General features: G+C 39.2%; 1 protein-coding gene across 1 annotated transcript; it reads right to left on the minus strand.

Annotated features, from left to right (window-relative positions):
- Window positions 1-977: 977 nt before the first annotated feature.
- LOC146458801 (trafficking protein particle complex subunit 13-like) lies at window positions 978-18567 on the minus strand. The gene is made up of 14 exons (XM_085090277.1): window positions 18484-18567; window positions 18073-18141; window positions 16626-16725; window positions 15301-15385; window positions 14406-14536; window positions 13169-13241; window positions 12320-12364; window positions 11803-11948; window positions 10621-10735; window positions 8824-8913; window positions 6735-6835; window positions 4937-5015; window positions 3702-3776; window positions 978-2246 (listed from the first exon to the last, which is right to left on the minus strand). The coding sequence occupies exons 1-14, from the start codon at window positions 18527-18529 to the stop codon at window positions 2124-2126; spliced, it is 1278 nt and encodes a 425-aa protein (XP_084946403.1). The 5' UTR covers window positions 18530-18567; the 3' UTR covers window positions 978-2123.
- Between the last annotated feature and the right edge of the window lie 43 nt (window positions 18568-18610).

Below are 18610 nucleotides of genomic sequence, written 5' to 3' on the forward strand. Positions count from 1 at the left end.
TGATTTTTGGGGGAGAAAACGAAGATTGGATTCGAGAATCAAGTGAGGTGCGTAAGGTGTCGTCCCTTCCCATAACACCCCACGCGCTTGAATCTTCATCTAACCATCTATCAAATCTTTTCTCGCCCACAAAAAAAAAAAAAAAAAATAGCTAGTAACTGGGTACGAGTTCTGAGCAGGGTAATGGGCTCCTGTTCTGAGTCAGTATACGTTAACGACGGAGATGTTTAGGATGATAAATTTCAGATCCTACCCCCGCTGCCAAAAAAAAAAAAAAAAAATGAAGAAAAAGTAATTTTGAAAATTTCGAACTTTTTATTTATTTTTTCCCCTTGAAATTTCGGACGTCTCTCTTCTCAGAGACAACACAATAAATAAATAAATAAATAAATACATAAATAAATGTATTAGACTAACACAGTTCCTTTTAGAAAGTTCAAATTCAAAACAACAGAGTAGACGACATCCTTAATCTCGTACCCAGATCTCACTGCAAGTGTCTGGGCAACCTTGTTCCCAGGGTCCTCTCTCTTCCTCCTGGTAACGAGGTTGGTTTCTGGGCACGAGATTACGACATACTTCGGTCGCGTCTTCAATAGGCCATTTTAGAGTCGTGTGTTAAGTGACCTGGCCTTGGATTAGAAGCAAGGCTGGGGGTGACCTTGTTTTGATACAAACCTCACTGCTTTTCATATGTAGATCATGCTGTTCTCATGCTTACCAGTGTGCATTTACATGTGAAAAGAAGTGAGGTTTGTATCAAAACAAGGTCATTCCCAGCCTCGCTTCCAATCAAAGGCCAGGTTACTAAGCAAACAACTGTAACTTGATAGGTTGTTTGCGAACCGTAGAAACCGCGCACGTTTGATAACAAAAGAAGACAAAGTTTGAACTGCGGATGAAAGAATTGATGAATGGGAGATGATTGCAGTTATACACGCCACTACGAAAAGGAACACTCAAAATTAAAATCAGGCTTGAAGACTGGTATGGGAAATTGTTTTATTTCTTGTTTGATCCTGCCTCCTTTTGCACCTCTCTTTCCGCGCATCTCGGGATGGTCTACTAAATACAAAGGTATTTTTGCGCGGTTTATGACTGAGGGAAAAGCAGATACTGGGATCAAAAAAAAAAAAAAAAAAGAAAGAAAAGAAAATTGACGGTAACTAGGCATTTTTCAGAGACTCGAAAAAAAAAATCCATACATTTTTAAAGCCTTTTAGAATTAGTGTTGTTTAATGATCTCTGAAAAATGCATCGTTACCCCCAATTTTCTTATCTGATTCCAATAGACTGCGAGCATGAGCAGTCTCTCTTGCTCGGGAATCCGCGTGGAAGAACCCGAATCGCGCGCGCGAGCGGCAAAGCTGCGAGTAGCGCGGGCGCCGGAAGGCGAGCGCCTTCCCGCGCGACTCGCCTCCCGAATATCGTGCTGGCTCAGTCTTTTTCGTTCTTCACCGCGAATTCTGGGGCAAAAGAGAGACTGTTCGCAGTCTATGATTCCAATAGCCCTTGCAAAGATCTTCTTTTCCTGTATAGTAATAAGGAGTGCAAAAATATCTCAGTATTCGAAGGCACCGTCCCTTAACTATATTCAGCGAACCGGTCTTTCCCTGCAGATCAGATAACGCCTTTTTGTCTCTATCGTCTAAACTCGGCAGAGTTGACTTGGTTTATTGCGAGTTTTTTTCTGTATGACTCGCCTTAACCGCAGTCAAACATAGAACAAGAAAAGTTCGCTAATGATAAGGTTTTTATTTTGAGAGCTCAAAGCTGAGACGTTTTTTGTGAGTCTGTAAGTTTACTAAGTTATTTAAGATTTACTAAAAAAGTTCCCGTTCATTAGGTGAATCGGATTTTTTGATGCCACCCATTTAAACGCAAAACAAAGCCACAACCAGTCTCCACATACTCCACTTTAAAAAAACACTTGAAACTTTTTTAGTCGTATTTCGTCGTTGAGCTCACAAAGTAAAAACCTAAGAACTGATCTTTTCTTATTTATTTATTTTTTTTCGTTTCACCTCGGTCAAGATTTTCGCTACTGGTCCACTGCATGTTGTTCTCGGAAGCCTTTTTGATGACGGAATTCTTCTTTCTGTAATAACCTATAAAATGGCCGGTCATCTCTCATGTTGTTGGAGAAATGGTGAAAGTTCAGATGAATAAACAAACACTTGTGACAGGTTGTCGAGCTCGTACGTACGAGAAGAGAGCGTGTCTACAATTTGCAAGCCGCCAACACTCTGAAAATAAACAAGACAAGAAAACTATTAACTCTGCAACACACAGGTCATTCAAAACCAAGGGCAACGTTTGAGGGAATTTTGAGTTTAAAAATAAAAATAGTTTGATACACTAAGGTAGTAGCTCAATAGAGTTAACCCCAGCAGTCAATAGGCTTAAATTCGTGGGGAGTGGGGGGGGGGGGGGGGGGGAGATTTTCGAGAGATTTTCAGGGGCTTGTTTAGGGGGACTTCTATGCATACCTCTTAGTAACCGAGTTCGAGGTCCGTACTGTAAATTACGGATCCTCGTTTTCCCCGTTGATTTATGGCCCAAAAAGGGCGCCATAAATCAACGGGAAAAAACGAGGATCCGTAACTTACAGTACGGACCCAGAAAACGAGGTTAGTAAGATATTTATTATACCTCTGAGGTTAATCGGGTGCGCAGGAAAGGAAACTAGTTGAAGTTTAGCGGGCCATACAGTGAAATACGGCCCGCAAAATTGACCAATCACACTGCGCGTACTGAGAGAGAGATAATAAGGAATGCTATGATATGTCAGCAGAGCGGTTTTCATTTGAGTGTCCAAAGTAATTTCGTCTTCGCTTTGGTTTGGTTTTACAATAAACCGCGTTAAAATTGGCCGTATTAACGGGGTGGCCGTATTACCGGGAAAGGGTCAAATTTCATGACTTAAGGGCGGTAATGACAAAGTAAATCGCATTCGCACTTCCTGAACAACCCGTTAGATGTACTGTACGGAATTGTACAAAATACTTGACCTTAGTAGTATCAATCGTCTTTGTTGCGAAGCACATTGACTTAATCGCTTCGTAATTTGCCTATTAAAAGCGGATGTTAGCGTCAAGATTTACTGTATTTCCTTTGTCATGCTTGTAATGAAAACAGGGAGGAGTGTTGCTGACTTTGTAAAGGAAATCGGTTGTTTGATTAGAGTAAATGACAGAGGTCAGTAAAATTGACGTGTCACAGGCGTTTTGATTTTTTTAAATTTAGCGTGAGTGGCCGTATTAACGGGGTGAAATTATAAAGGATTGCACGGTTTGGGATTTCAAAATGTGGCCGTTGGCCGTATTAACGGGTGACCGTATTAACGAGGTTTTTTTTTTTTATAAGAAACTATATGGCCCTTTTGCCGGGCCAAAAAACAATTGGCCGTGATAACGAGGTGGCCGTTAGGCGGGGTTCCACTGTACTGCGTTCTATGATTGGTTGGCAAAGTTCGCGCCATTTTGTCAACCAATGGGGAGCCAAACGAAAACCAATCGTGCCTTACTCGCACGCGTCAGAGTTCCCGCGCTTGGCGCCGGTTGCATGTATTTGCTTCAAATTCTGATTGGTTCGTTGCGCTGTTTACGTCTATTGTGACTGGTCAGTGAAATTACGTCGGTTTTAGTTTTACCGCCCTCAAGTGAAAAGCTTGAAATAGAAGTAGTAAATAGAAGACTTACTTGCAATCCAGCAGCAAGCGGAAGAAGGTTTAGTTGTAATTCCACCACATTTCCAGGAGGTAAAGGACCAAGGCTCTGCAAAAACAAGACACCATTGAAATTACTTGTCTAAACTTATTCCGAGGGCTGAACTTGAAGATTCGTGTAAGAAAGCGTACAGTGTGACCATCTGTAAGGACAGCGCCCCCCTTTTGCTACTACGCATATGTTCTGCGCATCTTCGAATGCTCCGAAAAACTCGCGCTTCTTAAAGGGACAGTATCACGCTATTTTTAGTAACACATTGAAAATCAAAAAAGACGCTTTTCGGTTGATAGCAGCCAAGATATAATGACCAAAATTCCATTAAAAGACTATCAGAATGCAAAGAAAACTATCCACGGATATTTTCGCCGGCAGATGAGCAAAATAAAAATGGGTTCAAATTTGAAAACGTCGGGCCGACGTTTTCAATTTTCGCTGTTGTAACGCACTAAAAATCGGTTGCACTATATTTTGGTTTAACCTTTCGTCTCAGTAGAATCACTATTAATATTTCCTTAAAAACAAGGTTATTATTGCGTGCTAAAAACTATACGGCAAAAGCAGATCATAGTAAAACTTAATGTAATGAAATCCCAAAAGAAAATTTAGGGGTAACCACACAGTTTTCAGAGATAATTAAGCTTCAACTGGAAAGAAATGCCATGCATTGTTATGTATTTTAGATCTTTTTAGAATTATCGCAATTAAATTACCTCTGAAAAGTGAGTGATAACCTACAAGTTTCTATTTGGATTCCAATAGCCACTGCCAAAATCTCCTTCGCCCACACGTTCGTAAACCGCGTAAAAATACCTTTGTCTCTAACAAGGTTTTTCTAAGGCTTTTTGACGACTAAGATTAGATTTAGTTAAACATCTAATGATAAAAATAAGCGTAAGAAGTTTTACACTACGTTTCGATGGCTCCATGTCATCATTTTTAAATGAAAATAAAATAAAATCGACAACTTAATATAAACCGTGCAAGGCGATAAAACGTAAATACATACACGCAAAACTATTTATTTAAATTTGTCACCTTTACATGCATAATTTACGTTTTATCGCCTTGCACGGTATATATCAAGTTGTCAATTTTATTTTATTTTTACTTTAAAATGTTGACATGCAGTCATCGAAACGTAGCGTAAAACTTCTTTCGCTTATTTTTTTGACGACTATTGTAAATATTTCAAAAAGTACAAACTTTACCTTGCCAGATGTACCACACCACATAAGACCGCCATCTTTACTTTTGGTCATAAACAGTTTAAGGTCCATCTTTCTATCGCTAACAAAAAAAACAGGATAGCTCAGTCAGTAACACCAAAATCAATAGGTATATTCTCGTCACTGCTCTCTCCATACATTTCTAGTACTTGTTGGGAGAACTTGTTGGAAAATCAGGGTTTGGTGACCATTGCCATTATTCTCATAACCTCTATGGTTGATCCAGTAGTGACATTGAAATGAGAAAGTCGATGTTGATCACTACTGCGGCTAAAACACACGATCAGTGGAAGGTACACTGTACTCCAGTTTACGTTGCATTTCGAAAGAAACCGAGAGTATTACTCGTTAACATTTTTGAATTCAATTTTTACAATAACTGTCCAAATCCCGCGCGCTGATTGGCTCGTAGCTATTGTCTATAAGAGTACAGACAATAAAAATGACGTCAGATGTAACGCGCGCGCTTTCTCAACGGAAAAAATAGCCAATTCCGCTCGTACATTTTTCATGTTATTGTAAAAAACAAATCGAAGGCAGTTTTCTATGGTCTATACTCTTATAGACCATAAAATGACGCCATAAAATGTCCAAAACTTGGCAGTGAAACCACTCGCCTGCGGCTCGTGGTTCCACTTGAGTTTTGAACATTTTTTGACGTCATTTTATGGTCTATAAAAGTATAGACCATAGAAAACTGCCGTCGATTTGTTAATTTTACAATAACTGTCCAAATTCTCGCGCGCTGATTGGCTCGTAGCTATTGTCTATAAGAGTACAGACAATAAAAATGACGTCAGATGTAACGCGCGCGCTTTCTCAACGAAAAAAATAGTCAATTCCGCTCGTACGTTTTCCATGTTATTGTAAAAAACAAATCGACGGCAGTTTTCTATGGTCTATACCCTTTTTTACAATAACTGTCCAAATTCCCGCGCGCTGATTGGCTCGTAGCTATTGTCTATAAGAGTATAGACAATAAAAATGACGTCAGATGTAACGCGCGCGCTTTCTCAACGAAAAAAATAGCCAATTCCGCTCGTACGTTTTCCATGTTATTTTAAAAAACAAATCGACGGCAGTTTTCTATGGTCTATACTCTTATAGACCATAAAATGACGCCATAAAATGTCCAAAACTTGGCAGTGAAACCACTCGCCTGCGGCTCGTGGTTCCACTTGAGTTTTGAACATTTTTTGACGTCATTTTATGGTCTATAAGAGTATAGACCATAGAAAACTGCCGTCGATTTGTTAAATAGACCATAGAAAACTGCCGTCGATTTGTTAAATAGACCATAGAAAACTGCCGTCGATTTGTTAATTAGCCAAAGGTAAAACGTGAAATGAGCCTATCTATCTACAATCTATCTAATGCCAAAGGCAAAAACACCTGCACAAATTATTCTACAAGGTATCAATGAGGTGCTTTTTCCATGACAAATACCAAGAATTCAGTCATTATCGGAACAGTTCCTTTGCAGACAAACACAAGTTATGCTTAAGATCCCTTTTGGTTATCAACGACCATCTATGTAATCGTCGCTTTCGAAGAGGTCGCTGCTTTCGGAAGCTAACAATTACTACATGAGAACTTTACGGTATTTATATTATCAAATTCTGCATCACAATGACCAATTTTGAGTCGCATTAAAACGTTGAAAATCTAAGCAACAAAACAAAAAAGTATGGCAAGCCGGACTTTCAAAGGGTCATCCTTTTAACCTCCTGTTTGCTCCCGAGTCCTGAAAGCCTTGGATACTTCTGCCTACAGTCCTTACCATGTATTTCTGAGTCTTATTTTCAGCGGGAACCTCTTCTCCACTAAAACTGCATCAGGGATTTGGATGACACTCATTTTGATGTCTAACACTGCAGGAGGCTGGTAAAATAAACGCACCTGACATTCAAGGACTAAACTACAGAATACAGGGCCGCATTTTGACCAAATACCAAACGAGCTGGCTTGTTTGGTATACGGTAAACAGTGGCCCTGTACTCTGTAGTTGCTCCTATTCAAGAACGCTTGTGTAGTTCTTTACTCTCTTACTATACACATGTACTAAGTCACACTTGAGATCATTGCTTTTGGGGGAACGTTGCAACCAGAAGGTCACTGCTTTCTTAATATCCAACATAGTGTAGACATAGCCTAATGGTTCGTTAATATGGAACTCACACATAATATGTGTGAGTTCCATATTAACGAACCATTAGGCCATGTCTACACTATGTTGGATAGTATTTTGTGCCAATGTGAAAAATACTCCGGCCTGGTGTGAACAGAAGTGGCCCAAAACCGCCGCCATCTTTCCATTAGAATCCAATCCTCACTCCTCGTTGTTGACTTCCGTTTCGGTTCGATTCTCTGTTCACACTACTCAAGAAAGTGTCACGAAAACCTATCCGATATGTGACGATTCACTTTCAAGACCGAAGCAGTGTAGACTGTAAGCAGTCCCTTTCTGGTCAGTCGAGATGGTGCGCTCACAGCGCAGCGAGACTGGAGCGAGGAGAAATAAACGAGAAGAGACTGGGGGAGAGAAGGAAAAGACTGCGCTGCTAACTGTAACAAACGCGTTCGAATTTTCCGTCGCTCCAGCAACGGAAAATTCCGATTGGTCTACAAACAATAGCTGCTGTCAAACAAGTTTGATGTGTAATTAACTTCTTCACACGTTTGATGTCAACACTTCAGATCACTAGGAAAATGGTTTCAGTCGTGAAAGAGAGTAGCAGCGATGTCTTGGTAAATTTAAGCGATCAAGTCGGCGGCTTAGTTCTCAAAGAGGGACAGAAGCTAGCAGTAGAAGCGCTCTTGTCGGGAAAAGATGTAATAGCCGTTCTTCCCACTGGTTTCGGGAAATCCATTACATATCAAAGCTTTGTAATAGCGAAAAACTTTGCCATCACGGCTTCGATCGTGGTTGTTGTTCCGCTTCGCAGTGTTATCGAAGAGCAGTTGCAGTCAAATGACTTTGGTTTAAAAGCAGTTGCTTTCGACAAGATCACAAAATTATTAAAAGACATTGGTGCCAACTAGTAAAATGTAATTTTCGCATTCGCGGAACAAGCTTTGTCGGCAGATTTCACCGCAGGATGCTTACATATGATATTAACAACAGCTTTCCAATTGTCCTGTACCACGTTCTTAATTACACTTCGGGCGTTTGTGTGGTCGATTTCTTTTACTCTGGGCCTCGAAGAAAAATTCAAATGCACCACAACTTCTAGCGATTTTGGCTTTTCAGAGATGCTTGGATCAATGCCCAAGCTCGGCGATTCTTCCTCTTCGCTCCTATATTCTGGTGATTGAATAACAATGCGGAGTTGTTATTCAGTTAATTGGATTTTTAATGGGTTTAACGAATTGTGGGCGGAGTTACCCTGAACGCATCTGTTACAGCTAAGAGCGCAGTCCCTTTCTTTTCCTTTCCCCTTTTTCACGCCTCTCCCCAAGCCCCCCTCCGCTCGTTTGCTCCAGTTTTTTCGCGCTCGGCTATTTCGCGCAACCTCTCGACTATCCAGAAAGGGACTGCTTGCAGTCTAGAAGCAGTGCAGCATCGCTCCGGCGCAGAAATCGATCTGAAATCGGTGTTTTGTGTGTAAAAGAAAAACCTATCCGATATGTTTTTGGTGCCGGCACAAGTGAGAACTATCCAGTATAGTGTAGTCATAGCGTAAGCCTTAGATTATACCATTACTTGCAGGGGCTGCCATTTTCTGGGAGGAGACTGCTTTTGGACTGGGTCTTTATGTCTGAGTCCAATGCACTGGCCTGCGATAACTTGACAACCGTGTGTGCTCCACAAGAAGGCAAGGGAAGATAACACATTGTAAAGGACATGCATGTGGTACAGAATAGCTTACCACTCTTTGGAGTTGACTGGTTTGAAGTCTTCCTCTTTCCCCGAACGCTGTTCTCCATATAATGTCCAATTTTCCAACAACATTTGTGACCTAGTTTGGTGATAAAAGGGAGCTTTAAATTTGATTGCGAATACGAGATTGAGTACGAATGCAACTTTTAACATGACATTTCTTTCACGTATGCCACACGTTCGACATTCAAATCCTAGCAGTGTGCAGGATGTTTGTCACGTGAACCTATTAATGGTGATAGCTCTCACGAGTGTCATATAGCTCAGTGGTAGAACATCCGAACTAAAATCAAGGGCAAAAGAGCTTGGGACAAAGTATGCTATTAACTGCTAATTTAGTGTGACCTAACTAAAGAAGACATGTTATCTGTTTAGAATACATTTTATTCCCCACACCCTCCCCCAATAAAAATTCAAGACCGCTTCGCATTTTTCTTACACGGGCTCAACATTGTAAAGGGGGTGGGGGTCGGGGAATGGAGATGTTCGGGCGTACCCTGTTTCTGTCGCGTGCGTAGGGAAAGATCACAAATGCGAATTTGTCCCAACCCTTTTGTCCCTGCATCAAAGCGTAAAATCTCGACTTCTTTTCTGATACTTGATACAGTTGATTACCCCATCTTTTTGTAACCTTTTTAAGTTTATAAATTATACACCGCTGTAATCTGATAAACAAAGAAATTGCAGCTAAGCTAAGGGGTATAGTATACAGTCATTTACGTAATGGTGACACATTTTCAGCTCAAAAGAGGAAGGAAAGAAGCAGGGTTTTCATTAAAAGGAACCTCCACTCCGACAACTAATTGACTCTAAATTGTTAAAAATTGCGTCTAAATTCTAAATTTTAGTTTAAAAAGTAGAAATAACATTCAAGTGTGCTAAAAATGAGATATGATTATCGCCTATTTTCGCTTTTAAATTTCCCGGGCGCCGCCATTTTGGATTTGTGACGTCGGTTACCGCTATTGTCAGTAAGCAGAAGTTCTTTTGTATAAAACAATGACGGTGCCCGGGAAATTCAAAAGGGAAAATAGGCGGTAATCAAATCCTGCTTTGTTCAACACAAAAATCTTATTTCCGTGTTTTCCAACGAAATATAAAATTAGATTGTATTTTCAACGATATTTTTAAAAAAAACTTTAATTTGTTTTAAGAGTGGAGGTTTCCTTCGAGTTAACAAGAAGGGTTCTTAATCTAAATGGTGAACAGACGGACATCTTTTAACGATTCGTTTTGTTTGGACTGACGTCAGTTCAACCTCTTCAAAGACACGTTCCATGTTTAGAGTACATCTGTACTGGTGCCCAGGTCTCCGCTTCTAATAAAACTTCTGGAGAAAGATGCTTATGGCTTAAAGGGGAAGTATCATAAGGTTATTGGTATCTTTTGTTAAAAATGATAAAATAAGACCTTCATTCAGCTGCCAAGTAATTCTAGAATGACGAGAGGAAAGAAATCAACTCAATTCTTGAAAGGAACAACTCGTGATCTGTTCTGCCGCATTTTGGATACAAAAATGCGAGAACTCATGAAAAACATTAGGCTTAAATTTTTCAAGTTTCAATAAATACCGACCTGCTCTGTCTGTGGCCAAAGGCCCTAATCAACAGTTTTATTGTACTGGGATGATAATTTATAACAAACTTGACAATTATTTCGTTGTTTCTGCTGACAGACAAACATTTTTAGGTTTTCAGTGAAATGACAGCAAATTTGCGTGATACTTCCCTTTTCAGCCCATCGAAGAGCTCAATTCATTTAGAGTAAATTCAGTCGGGACTCATACCTTGACATTCTTGAAAACAGGTGACACTGGTGTCAGTTTGTACAGATACTGCCTGGTGTCATTTGGATTCATGTATGATCCTTGTCCAAATATGCTCTCTGTGTTGGCCTCCTCCCTATCAAGTGTTAAAAAATTCCATTTACCATAAAAACGCTAGTTACTTTTTAATATTGTTGACCTCAAGAGGCAGCCGGTTATTAGAGACAGAGAGGGGGAGGTGGAGGGGGGGACGAGACTTATTACCGGGGAGGAGGGGGAGAGGAGACTTATTACCAGTCACAAATCTCGAACAAAAATAATTTGAACTAATGTTTCAAAAATTGAAGGATTTGTGCAAAAAGGGCACATATCACCTTTTAGCCAAAAAGTCAGAAAAACTCTCCAAACTTGCTTAGCAGATTTTGTATGCTAAGCCCTGCAATATATTAGATTACTTATTGTGCAAAGACTAAATTACAAGGAAGTTTGCCTCTACTTTAATGTTGAGGCAGTTTCATGTGATTACTGAATCCTTTGAAATCCAGCCTTCAGGCAAAAAGAAAGTAATATGGATCCATATTTACAGTTAAGGTAACGTGTGGCACTCGAGCATAAGTGGCCAGGGCTCTGTAGGATGAAACAACAAGGACTCGTATCACTATTCCCTCCTGAATATGATGAAATTCCATCACAAGGTTACCCCCAGCAGTATGTTGCCAGTACTCATTTATACCCCTGGCCCCGGTTGTTCAAACAGCAGATAACTCTCTCCAGTGGATAAAGTTATTCACCCATTGAACAACTGGGGCCAGGGTGGTGAAGGGAGACAATGTGGAGAAGAGTTTTTTGTCTAAGGAGACAAGACAGCAATGAAGAGACCAAGCTAGACCCTCTGATATTCTAGCCGTCTGATTGAAAGCCGGAAGCGTTAATGACCACTGCACTGTCACAAGAAGGGAAAAAGGGGAAACAGGGGCTGGAGGAGGGAAACAGACTTTTTATGACATGTGACATCCAATCAGGGGGCTTGTTAGAAAATAAATAAAAATGATGATGATGATGATGATGATGATGATGATGATGATGATGATGATGATAATGATGATGATGATGATGATGGTGGTGATGATGATGATGATGATGATGATGATGATGATGATGATGATGATGATGATGATGATAAATAATATAGGGATTACATACCCACTCACATCCCTTTTGGGGTTGGCAGGGATGTTATTCAGGTCTGTAACAGTGTAAATGGCTGATGGCTCTAACTTCACAGCCTCCATCACCATGGGGCTTGATGTTATGTTCTGTACTTGCGCTTCAAGGAAGACTTCATCATCCTGTGAGCAAGCAAGGTGGTTATTGTATGAGAAAGCTTTGACTTGGGCTAGAACAAACTCAGCCTAGTGCTGGTCAGGAGTATTTGTAAGAGACTGTTAAGAAAAGTAGTAAACAAAAGGGCTGTGACTACTAAGCTTTGTAGAAGGACGTGAGGTCTACCCAAAGAAGAAGCTAGTCATAAACTTATATAATTTCTAACACTCATTAACAATTTATCAGAAAACAAACAAAATTACTACTGTAAAGAAGGTTTGGAAATGTGATTTTAATAATTATTATCCTAAAATTGGTGAAATTTAGCTTTGAATTTCTCAAATAGACCACAAATAAAGAAGGATCAGTATGCATAAGAATCACATGCATTACTTACTGCAGCATTGTAAAACTTTGTTTTTACATCAAGAGGTTTAAGAACCTGGAAGCCAAACAAATTGAAATTGTAAAAAGTACTTACAAGTCGCAAAAAATTAATGTAAATAACTGCAAGCTTAGGGTCTTTCGTCTATTTAATCAAAGTTCACCTGCAGTTCAAGTATATGTTTCATATGTTTATATTCATTAATTCATCATTCACAGGTATTTTACAAACTCACAATATGATCAGCTCCCAGTTGGCTTGATGGCACCAGCATCACAGAGGTCATGGGTTTGAAACCCGTTTAACCCTGAATTCTTTTCCGGCTTTCATTATTTCACAATGTCCATTGCTTATAATAAGTTGGCATGCGTAAATAACTGAGAGTCTTTCTTCTAATTAACCTTTCACCCGCAGATCAAATATAATTTTGTTTCAGTGTAAATTACATCATCGGAGACCCATGGGCAGTTAGTTCGGTAGCAGGGATTTTCGTGGGAAAAAGTTTACTGTAAGAGGGGTACGAGCAGGGCAAGTACTGTTCTTACAGTAAACTTTCACCCACGAAAATCCCTGCTACCTGACTAACTGCCCATGGGTCTCCAAGGGTGTATAAATTATTCATTATCAACATCTAATATTATACATGTACTAGTAACGTAGCAGTCAAAAAGAGAGCAGTTTGTTATAGTTTACACTTATATTGTTAGTATTATTTCGTCTGACTGTTCAGAGTAATTTTTTTCACAGTCATTTCTGAGTAAGATCATTTGATGTCAGTAATGATAGGACTTCATGTATATTAAATAAAGGTTATGATGACGATGATGATAATTATATAAATCGAAAGTAATCACAAATCACCTGAAATTTGAAGAACTTCCTAAAGTACATCTTCTCGCCTGTGAGGGTTGCATAGCTCACTGCACAGACAAGACTGAGAAATACAATTTTAATTATTATATAAATTATTAATTAATAGTAAAAACCATGTTTAGTACAAAGATGAGTCAGAACCTGATTTAATCTGTGACAATAATACCTACAATGAATTTTCATTTGTCCCAATACAGTGGTATGAAATATACCCTTTGCAAATTTAAAGGAGACCAAATTTTAGCCTCATAAATCATAGACACATCTGACAAACATCACTATTCCAATGGCATTTATTGTGACCAAGACTGCTGCCAGTACAATAATAAAAAATAAATATTGGTGTCAGTTTATGAGGTGTGTCTTTACTTCTCTCTACTGGGAAAGGGCCTCAAATTTCTGGTTATTTAAATCTATCTCATTTTAATGAGGATAAACAGTCTTATAACAATCTTCCTCCCTCTTCCCATTCCTTGTCATTTCTATCACTGAACCTGTAGACACTACCACAGTCAGAGTCTATTTAGACCATGGGGTGATTGGGGGGAGGGGGCGATATGGATTCTGCCTACAGTATGCTGACTTTGACTTACTTTTAATATTTGAGCAAACTAAATGTTACTTTTTCAGAAATTTATCTGGGTTCAATAATTTGCTATGGTGTGTCAATGTTTACTGAATTTGATGTCACTGTGGGAACCAACTTGTGACTAGGAAGGTTTTCAAATATTTGAATATTCCCATTTTTAGTGAATAAAAATTACCTTTTTCATAGTAACTTAAATTTATGTTTTAGCTACCACTCATATTTATTAGCCAATTTTGGAGATGTTGAATTCAAGAAGGTCGCTATGTGGAAATCATGATGTGATAACCACATCAAATGCTGTCATTCACTTCCTGTTGCAGAACTCAAAGAAACCACTTTATTTGTTTTTTTGGTTGTACTATGTTATCTTCCAAGCGTTGTTATCATAATCTAATCTTCACCACACCTCCCATCAGGGCTCCCCACTCCTGATTCTAATCAAGAAGTCACCAGGGGGGGTGGGGGTGGGGTGAGGGGAATAGCTATGGTCCAGGCCACTTTCCCAGAACATTAGTTCAATAGGTATCTCTTCTCCTGTAATCCCTTTTTAAGCCTTTTGATTAATACTGTCTTGGACCTGTACTGAGTGTCTTGGAATAGTGGAAGGTACGTTAATGGCTTTTTGATCAAACTTACATGTGCGTTCCTAGTTCTTTCACTTCATGTTGGATGACCTGATCAAAGCTCTCCTCAGGATCCAGTTTTGCAACTGGCATGTTAGCTGTCCCTGAAAGGGTTAGTCTTTGGGATGATGTCTGCAAATCAGTCTGAAATGTTTGAAAAATCATGAGTACACTGTAAATCTAGGCCTCCAGTCTAAAAGGAACTCCCCGCACAAATGCATGAGAGCATCAAAACTGTCACTGTCAGTACTTATAATAACCAAGATATTGACTACCCAGCCAGAATTCAAGAATGATCCTGACTCTGCTGTTAAACAAATCTTCCAATTACATGCAACAATCGACAGCACTTTTGTATGGTCTATACTCTTATAGACCATAAAATGGCGTCATAAAATGTTCAAAACTCAAGTGGAACCACAAGCTGCAGGTTAATGGTTTTGAACATTTGTGGCGTCATTAGCTACTGACCACAGAAAACTGCCATTGACTTGTTTTTTCAATAATAACATGGATAAAGTTCAAACAGAATTGGCTTTATTTTCCAGGCTTGAGAAATTGCATGTTTTTCATCTGACATCATTTTCACATATATACACTTTATTTGGTAACACAGGCTTATTGTCTGTACCCTTATAGACAATAGCTATGAACCAACCAGCTCCCTCCCCCCCAGATATCCCCACCCTGCCCTAGAGTTCTAATACTGATCAGTTGATTATTTGCACATAATAACAACTATTAATTAAAAATAAAAATTGTCTGTTTTAAACAGGATTAACTTGAATGAACTTTCTTTGCACCTGTTGGTTAAGCAGCTTTCGATACTTTTGTAGGATAATGTACACAGTAAGAGAATATTGAGTCACAAAGAAATGATTATAATATGGAAGGTAAAATAGACAGACCTTGATGACTATATCTTTAACTGGCTGGTTGCTGTCATTGTGAACACTGACATAACTTGAGAAAACTTCACCAAGGAATATGTTTCTGAGGAATTAAAGAACAGATGAACTAGTCTTATTATGAATAAAAAAAGTTACCTCATTCTTGAGTTTGGAGTTTGGTCAAGGGGTTATTCAACCCTCCTTGGTTTTTTTGATAGGACAGAGTTACCCACTGGCAAGCTCCCTGGCCCTCTTTATTAACCTGTTTACAACTTGCATTGAAATAATAACCAATTTATGATTATTACACACCATTTACCACCAAAGACCCACCTACCTGATCATCAATCCATGCACTTCACCTCTCAAAATAAGCCAAATTGACCACTGCCCCTCGAAACAAATCCCTCAAATTGACCACCCCATCCAAAAATAAAATGACCCCAACTTTCCAACAACGATTGACATTATTTTGTTTAAAGTTCAATCTGTTCGATTTGTTGAGAGATGTGCAAACAATTCACTCAGAAACCATAAAATTTTGTGGAGTTTTGGGAAAATGTGGGATTTAAATCTTACATAAAGTTTATAAAGAAAGTAACAAAGCTGTTTTATCTGGAAGATGTTGGTGAGCTGTAAGGGAGACTGGGGGATTTATTTCCAGAGGGGGGGGGGGGGGCGCACTTCCTTATAAGAGGCTAATGGGGATGTGCCGCTTGATGGGGTCGCATTTTCACGACTGGATTGACTATAATGGGGTTGCATTTTCAATAGAGTTACTAGTCAGAATGGGGACGCACATTTTCGGACTTTTGGGGTAAGAAAATTCTATTATGTAGGGAGTCAAAATGGTCTTGGCTAAAAAAGTCAGACAGTTGTTGTTTATTAAATGTAACAATCACCTCGCATTACATTCCGTTCTTGAAACCACAACTTCAATAAACTAGTTACACAATAGCACAAAACCACCGGTCCAGAACAAAGTAGATGCATAAATAGAAAGTGACTTAGTTGGGATCGTGAAAATTACATTTTCCCAAAAGTGACTAAGATGGGGTCTATAACTGGCCACAAAATAGACTGTAATGGGGCAGGGGCTATGAGAGGCCAGCGGCACATACCCAGCAAAACTGAACCCAAGTACCCCTCCCCCCCCCCTCCGGGGATTTAGTCCATATTTAGGAGACTCCCGGATAATTTGGTAGAATTGGCACATGTCCCTGACTATCTTAGTTTTAATAACACCAAGGGGAGAGGGGGTGTTCAATTGCTCAAGGGGTGGGGGTGCTTAATCAACAGTGGGTGCATAATATAGGAAATACAGCATTGAAGCCTTGACTTACCCAAATGTCTGAGGTAAGACAAACAACTCTCCCAGAGCAAATGTACTGAGGCCCTTGACAGATGTAATGTCTGACACTTGAGCATTTTCAAACGTAACTCCTATAGAAATCAAAGCCATTTACCATTGTCAATTAGCTGTTGCATCATTTTTTTTTTATTTCATTTCAATACTAAAAAACAAAAAATATTTCAATTAATCAGGAGACAACTAAGGTTTTGATGTTTGGATTGGTCATTGAGGTCATTTTAAGCCCAGCACATTACATGTACATGTATGTGCAGCAAGCTATATTTGAAATATTTGTGTAAAATGGCCCCTTCTTTATCCAACACTACAAAACAAGTGACAGGCAGAAACTCAATAGTTTTTAATTTCATCAATGCACATGTTCTGTATTTGCCTGGAGACTTTTGTTCCTGACTGGGAGACTGTCCTGACAGCCAGTAGTCTGTCCCGGCAAAACAGAGGACTTGAGAGGTCTTTTGACCTTATTCAGCCTGGGTGGGGACACAATGTGCCTGCACTAACCTTGAAGATTAACTATTTTATAGCCTTTAATATCACTAAACTTGGTGACTTTTCCAAAAATTTACCTGGAAACAGTTCTATAAAATACTACTACTACTACTACTACTACTACTACTACTACTACTACTACTACTACTACTACTACTACTACTACTACTACTACTACTACTACTACTAATAATAATAATAATAATAATAATGAAAATGTCTGCGATTAGTGGCTTCCATGGAGTGGCCCTTCCGACCATCAATTGTTTACAAACAGAATTGGAATTATATTATAATAATTATGAGAGTGTTGGCTTTTATGGAGGGAGGAAAAACTGGGACAAAAAGCGCCGGGATGAGAACCAAAAAACAGAACCCACATATGGCATCAAAACTGGGAATCAAACCGAAGTCACAATAATTGTGGGAGGCAAGTGCTCTCACCACTGTGACATCCCTTGTTCATGTGAGTTCATCTTTTCATGGCAACAAAATTTTGACAGCTCATTTTTGCTTACCTTTTTATGAGAAATTTTAAGTTTATTCTTGTAATTTCAACATTTGGACACAATTTTGGCTCTTGTTTATTGGTTTTGATAAATTTTAAGCCAATCTGGATGATTTGCTGTGGCTTTGGAGATGTTGAGAAATCCAAGAAGGGGGGATGTGAAGAACAAATGAATTGATTGCCACATGATTTTGATGTCATTGGATCACATGGACCTCAAAGGAAACAGTTTGGGGCACACTATATGGTCTATCTACCTTCCAAGTCTCACTGCCGTAGCTTCAATGACCTTGAAGTTACGTCGGAGGAGCATTTTGAGCTCCCCACACCCCCTCCCAAAGGCTTAAGAATAAACAATAAAGCCCAGGCTCAACAGGGCTATAATCTGCATACAACAAGCAGACGGATGCAAAGTATATACCTGGTAAATCTTGAGATTCATTTGTTACTGGCACACTAGTGTACAAGGATGGTCTAGTTAGCCTCATAACTGCAACAAAACGAAAGAACTCAATTTACCATCAGTCACTATGGATGTGTGAAGCTATCGAGAGGGAGATTGATAACTGATAATTTATTACATGCACAGTGGTGTAGGATGGACTAATGGTTCTAATAACTCGAAAAATATTTATAACCTTGTATTAAACTATTGAAAGACTGCAGGAAGCTGTGAGCCGATCAGTCATAAGGAGACAAATGGATGGTATTAATAAAAGCTAATTATCCTCGTCTTAACGCAAGAAAATGATACAAAATATCACTGGGGATACTGAAGAAGGGAAAAGCAAAAATGTAAGAGAAATCAAAGGGAAATTATATGAATGTTCACCTTTTAAAGTCAACAAATGTTCCCTCTCTCGCAATCCGGTATCCATTTTGTTTTGATTTGAAAGACCAGCGGTTTGCTTGTTAAAGTATGCGTTACTCTCCCGCGCCTATACCGCTATTTGCCTCCG

The sequence above is a fragment of the Pavona decussata genome, unplaced genomic scaffold, assembly GCF_977016875.1.
Source record: "Pavona decussata unplaced genomic scaffold, jaPavDecu1.1 SCAFFOLD_228, whole genome shotgun sequence".
NCBI classification, from domain to species: Eukaryota; Metazoa; Cnidaria; class Anthozoa; order Scleractinia; family Agariciidae; genus Pavona; species Pavona decussata.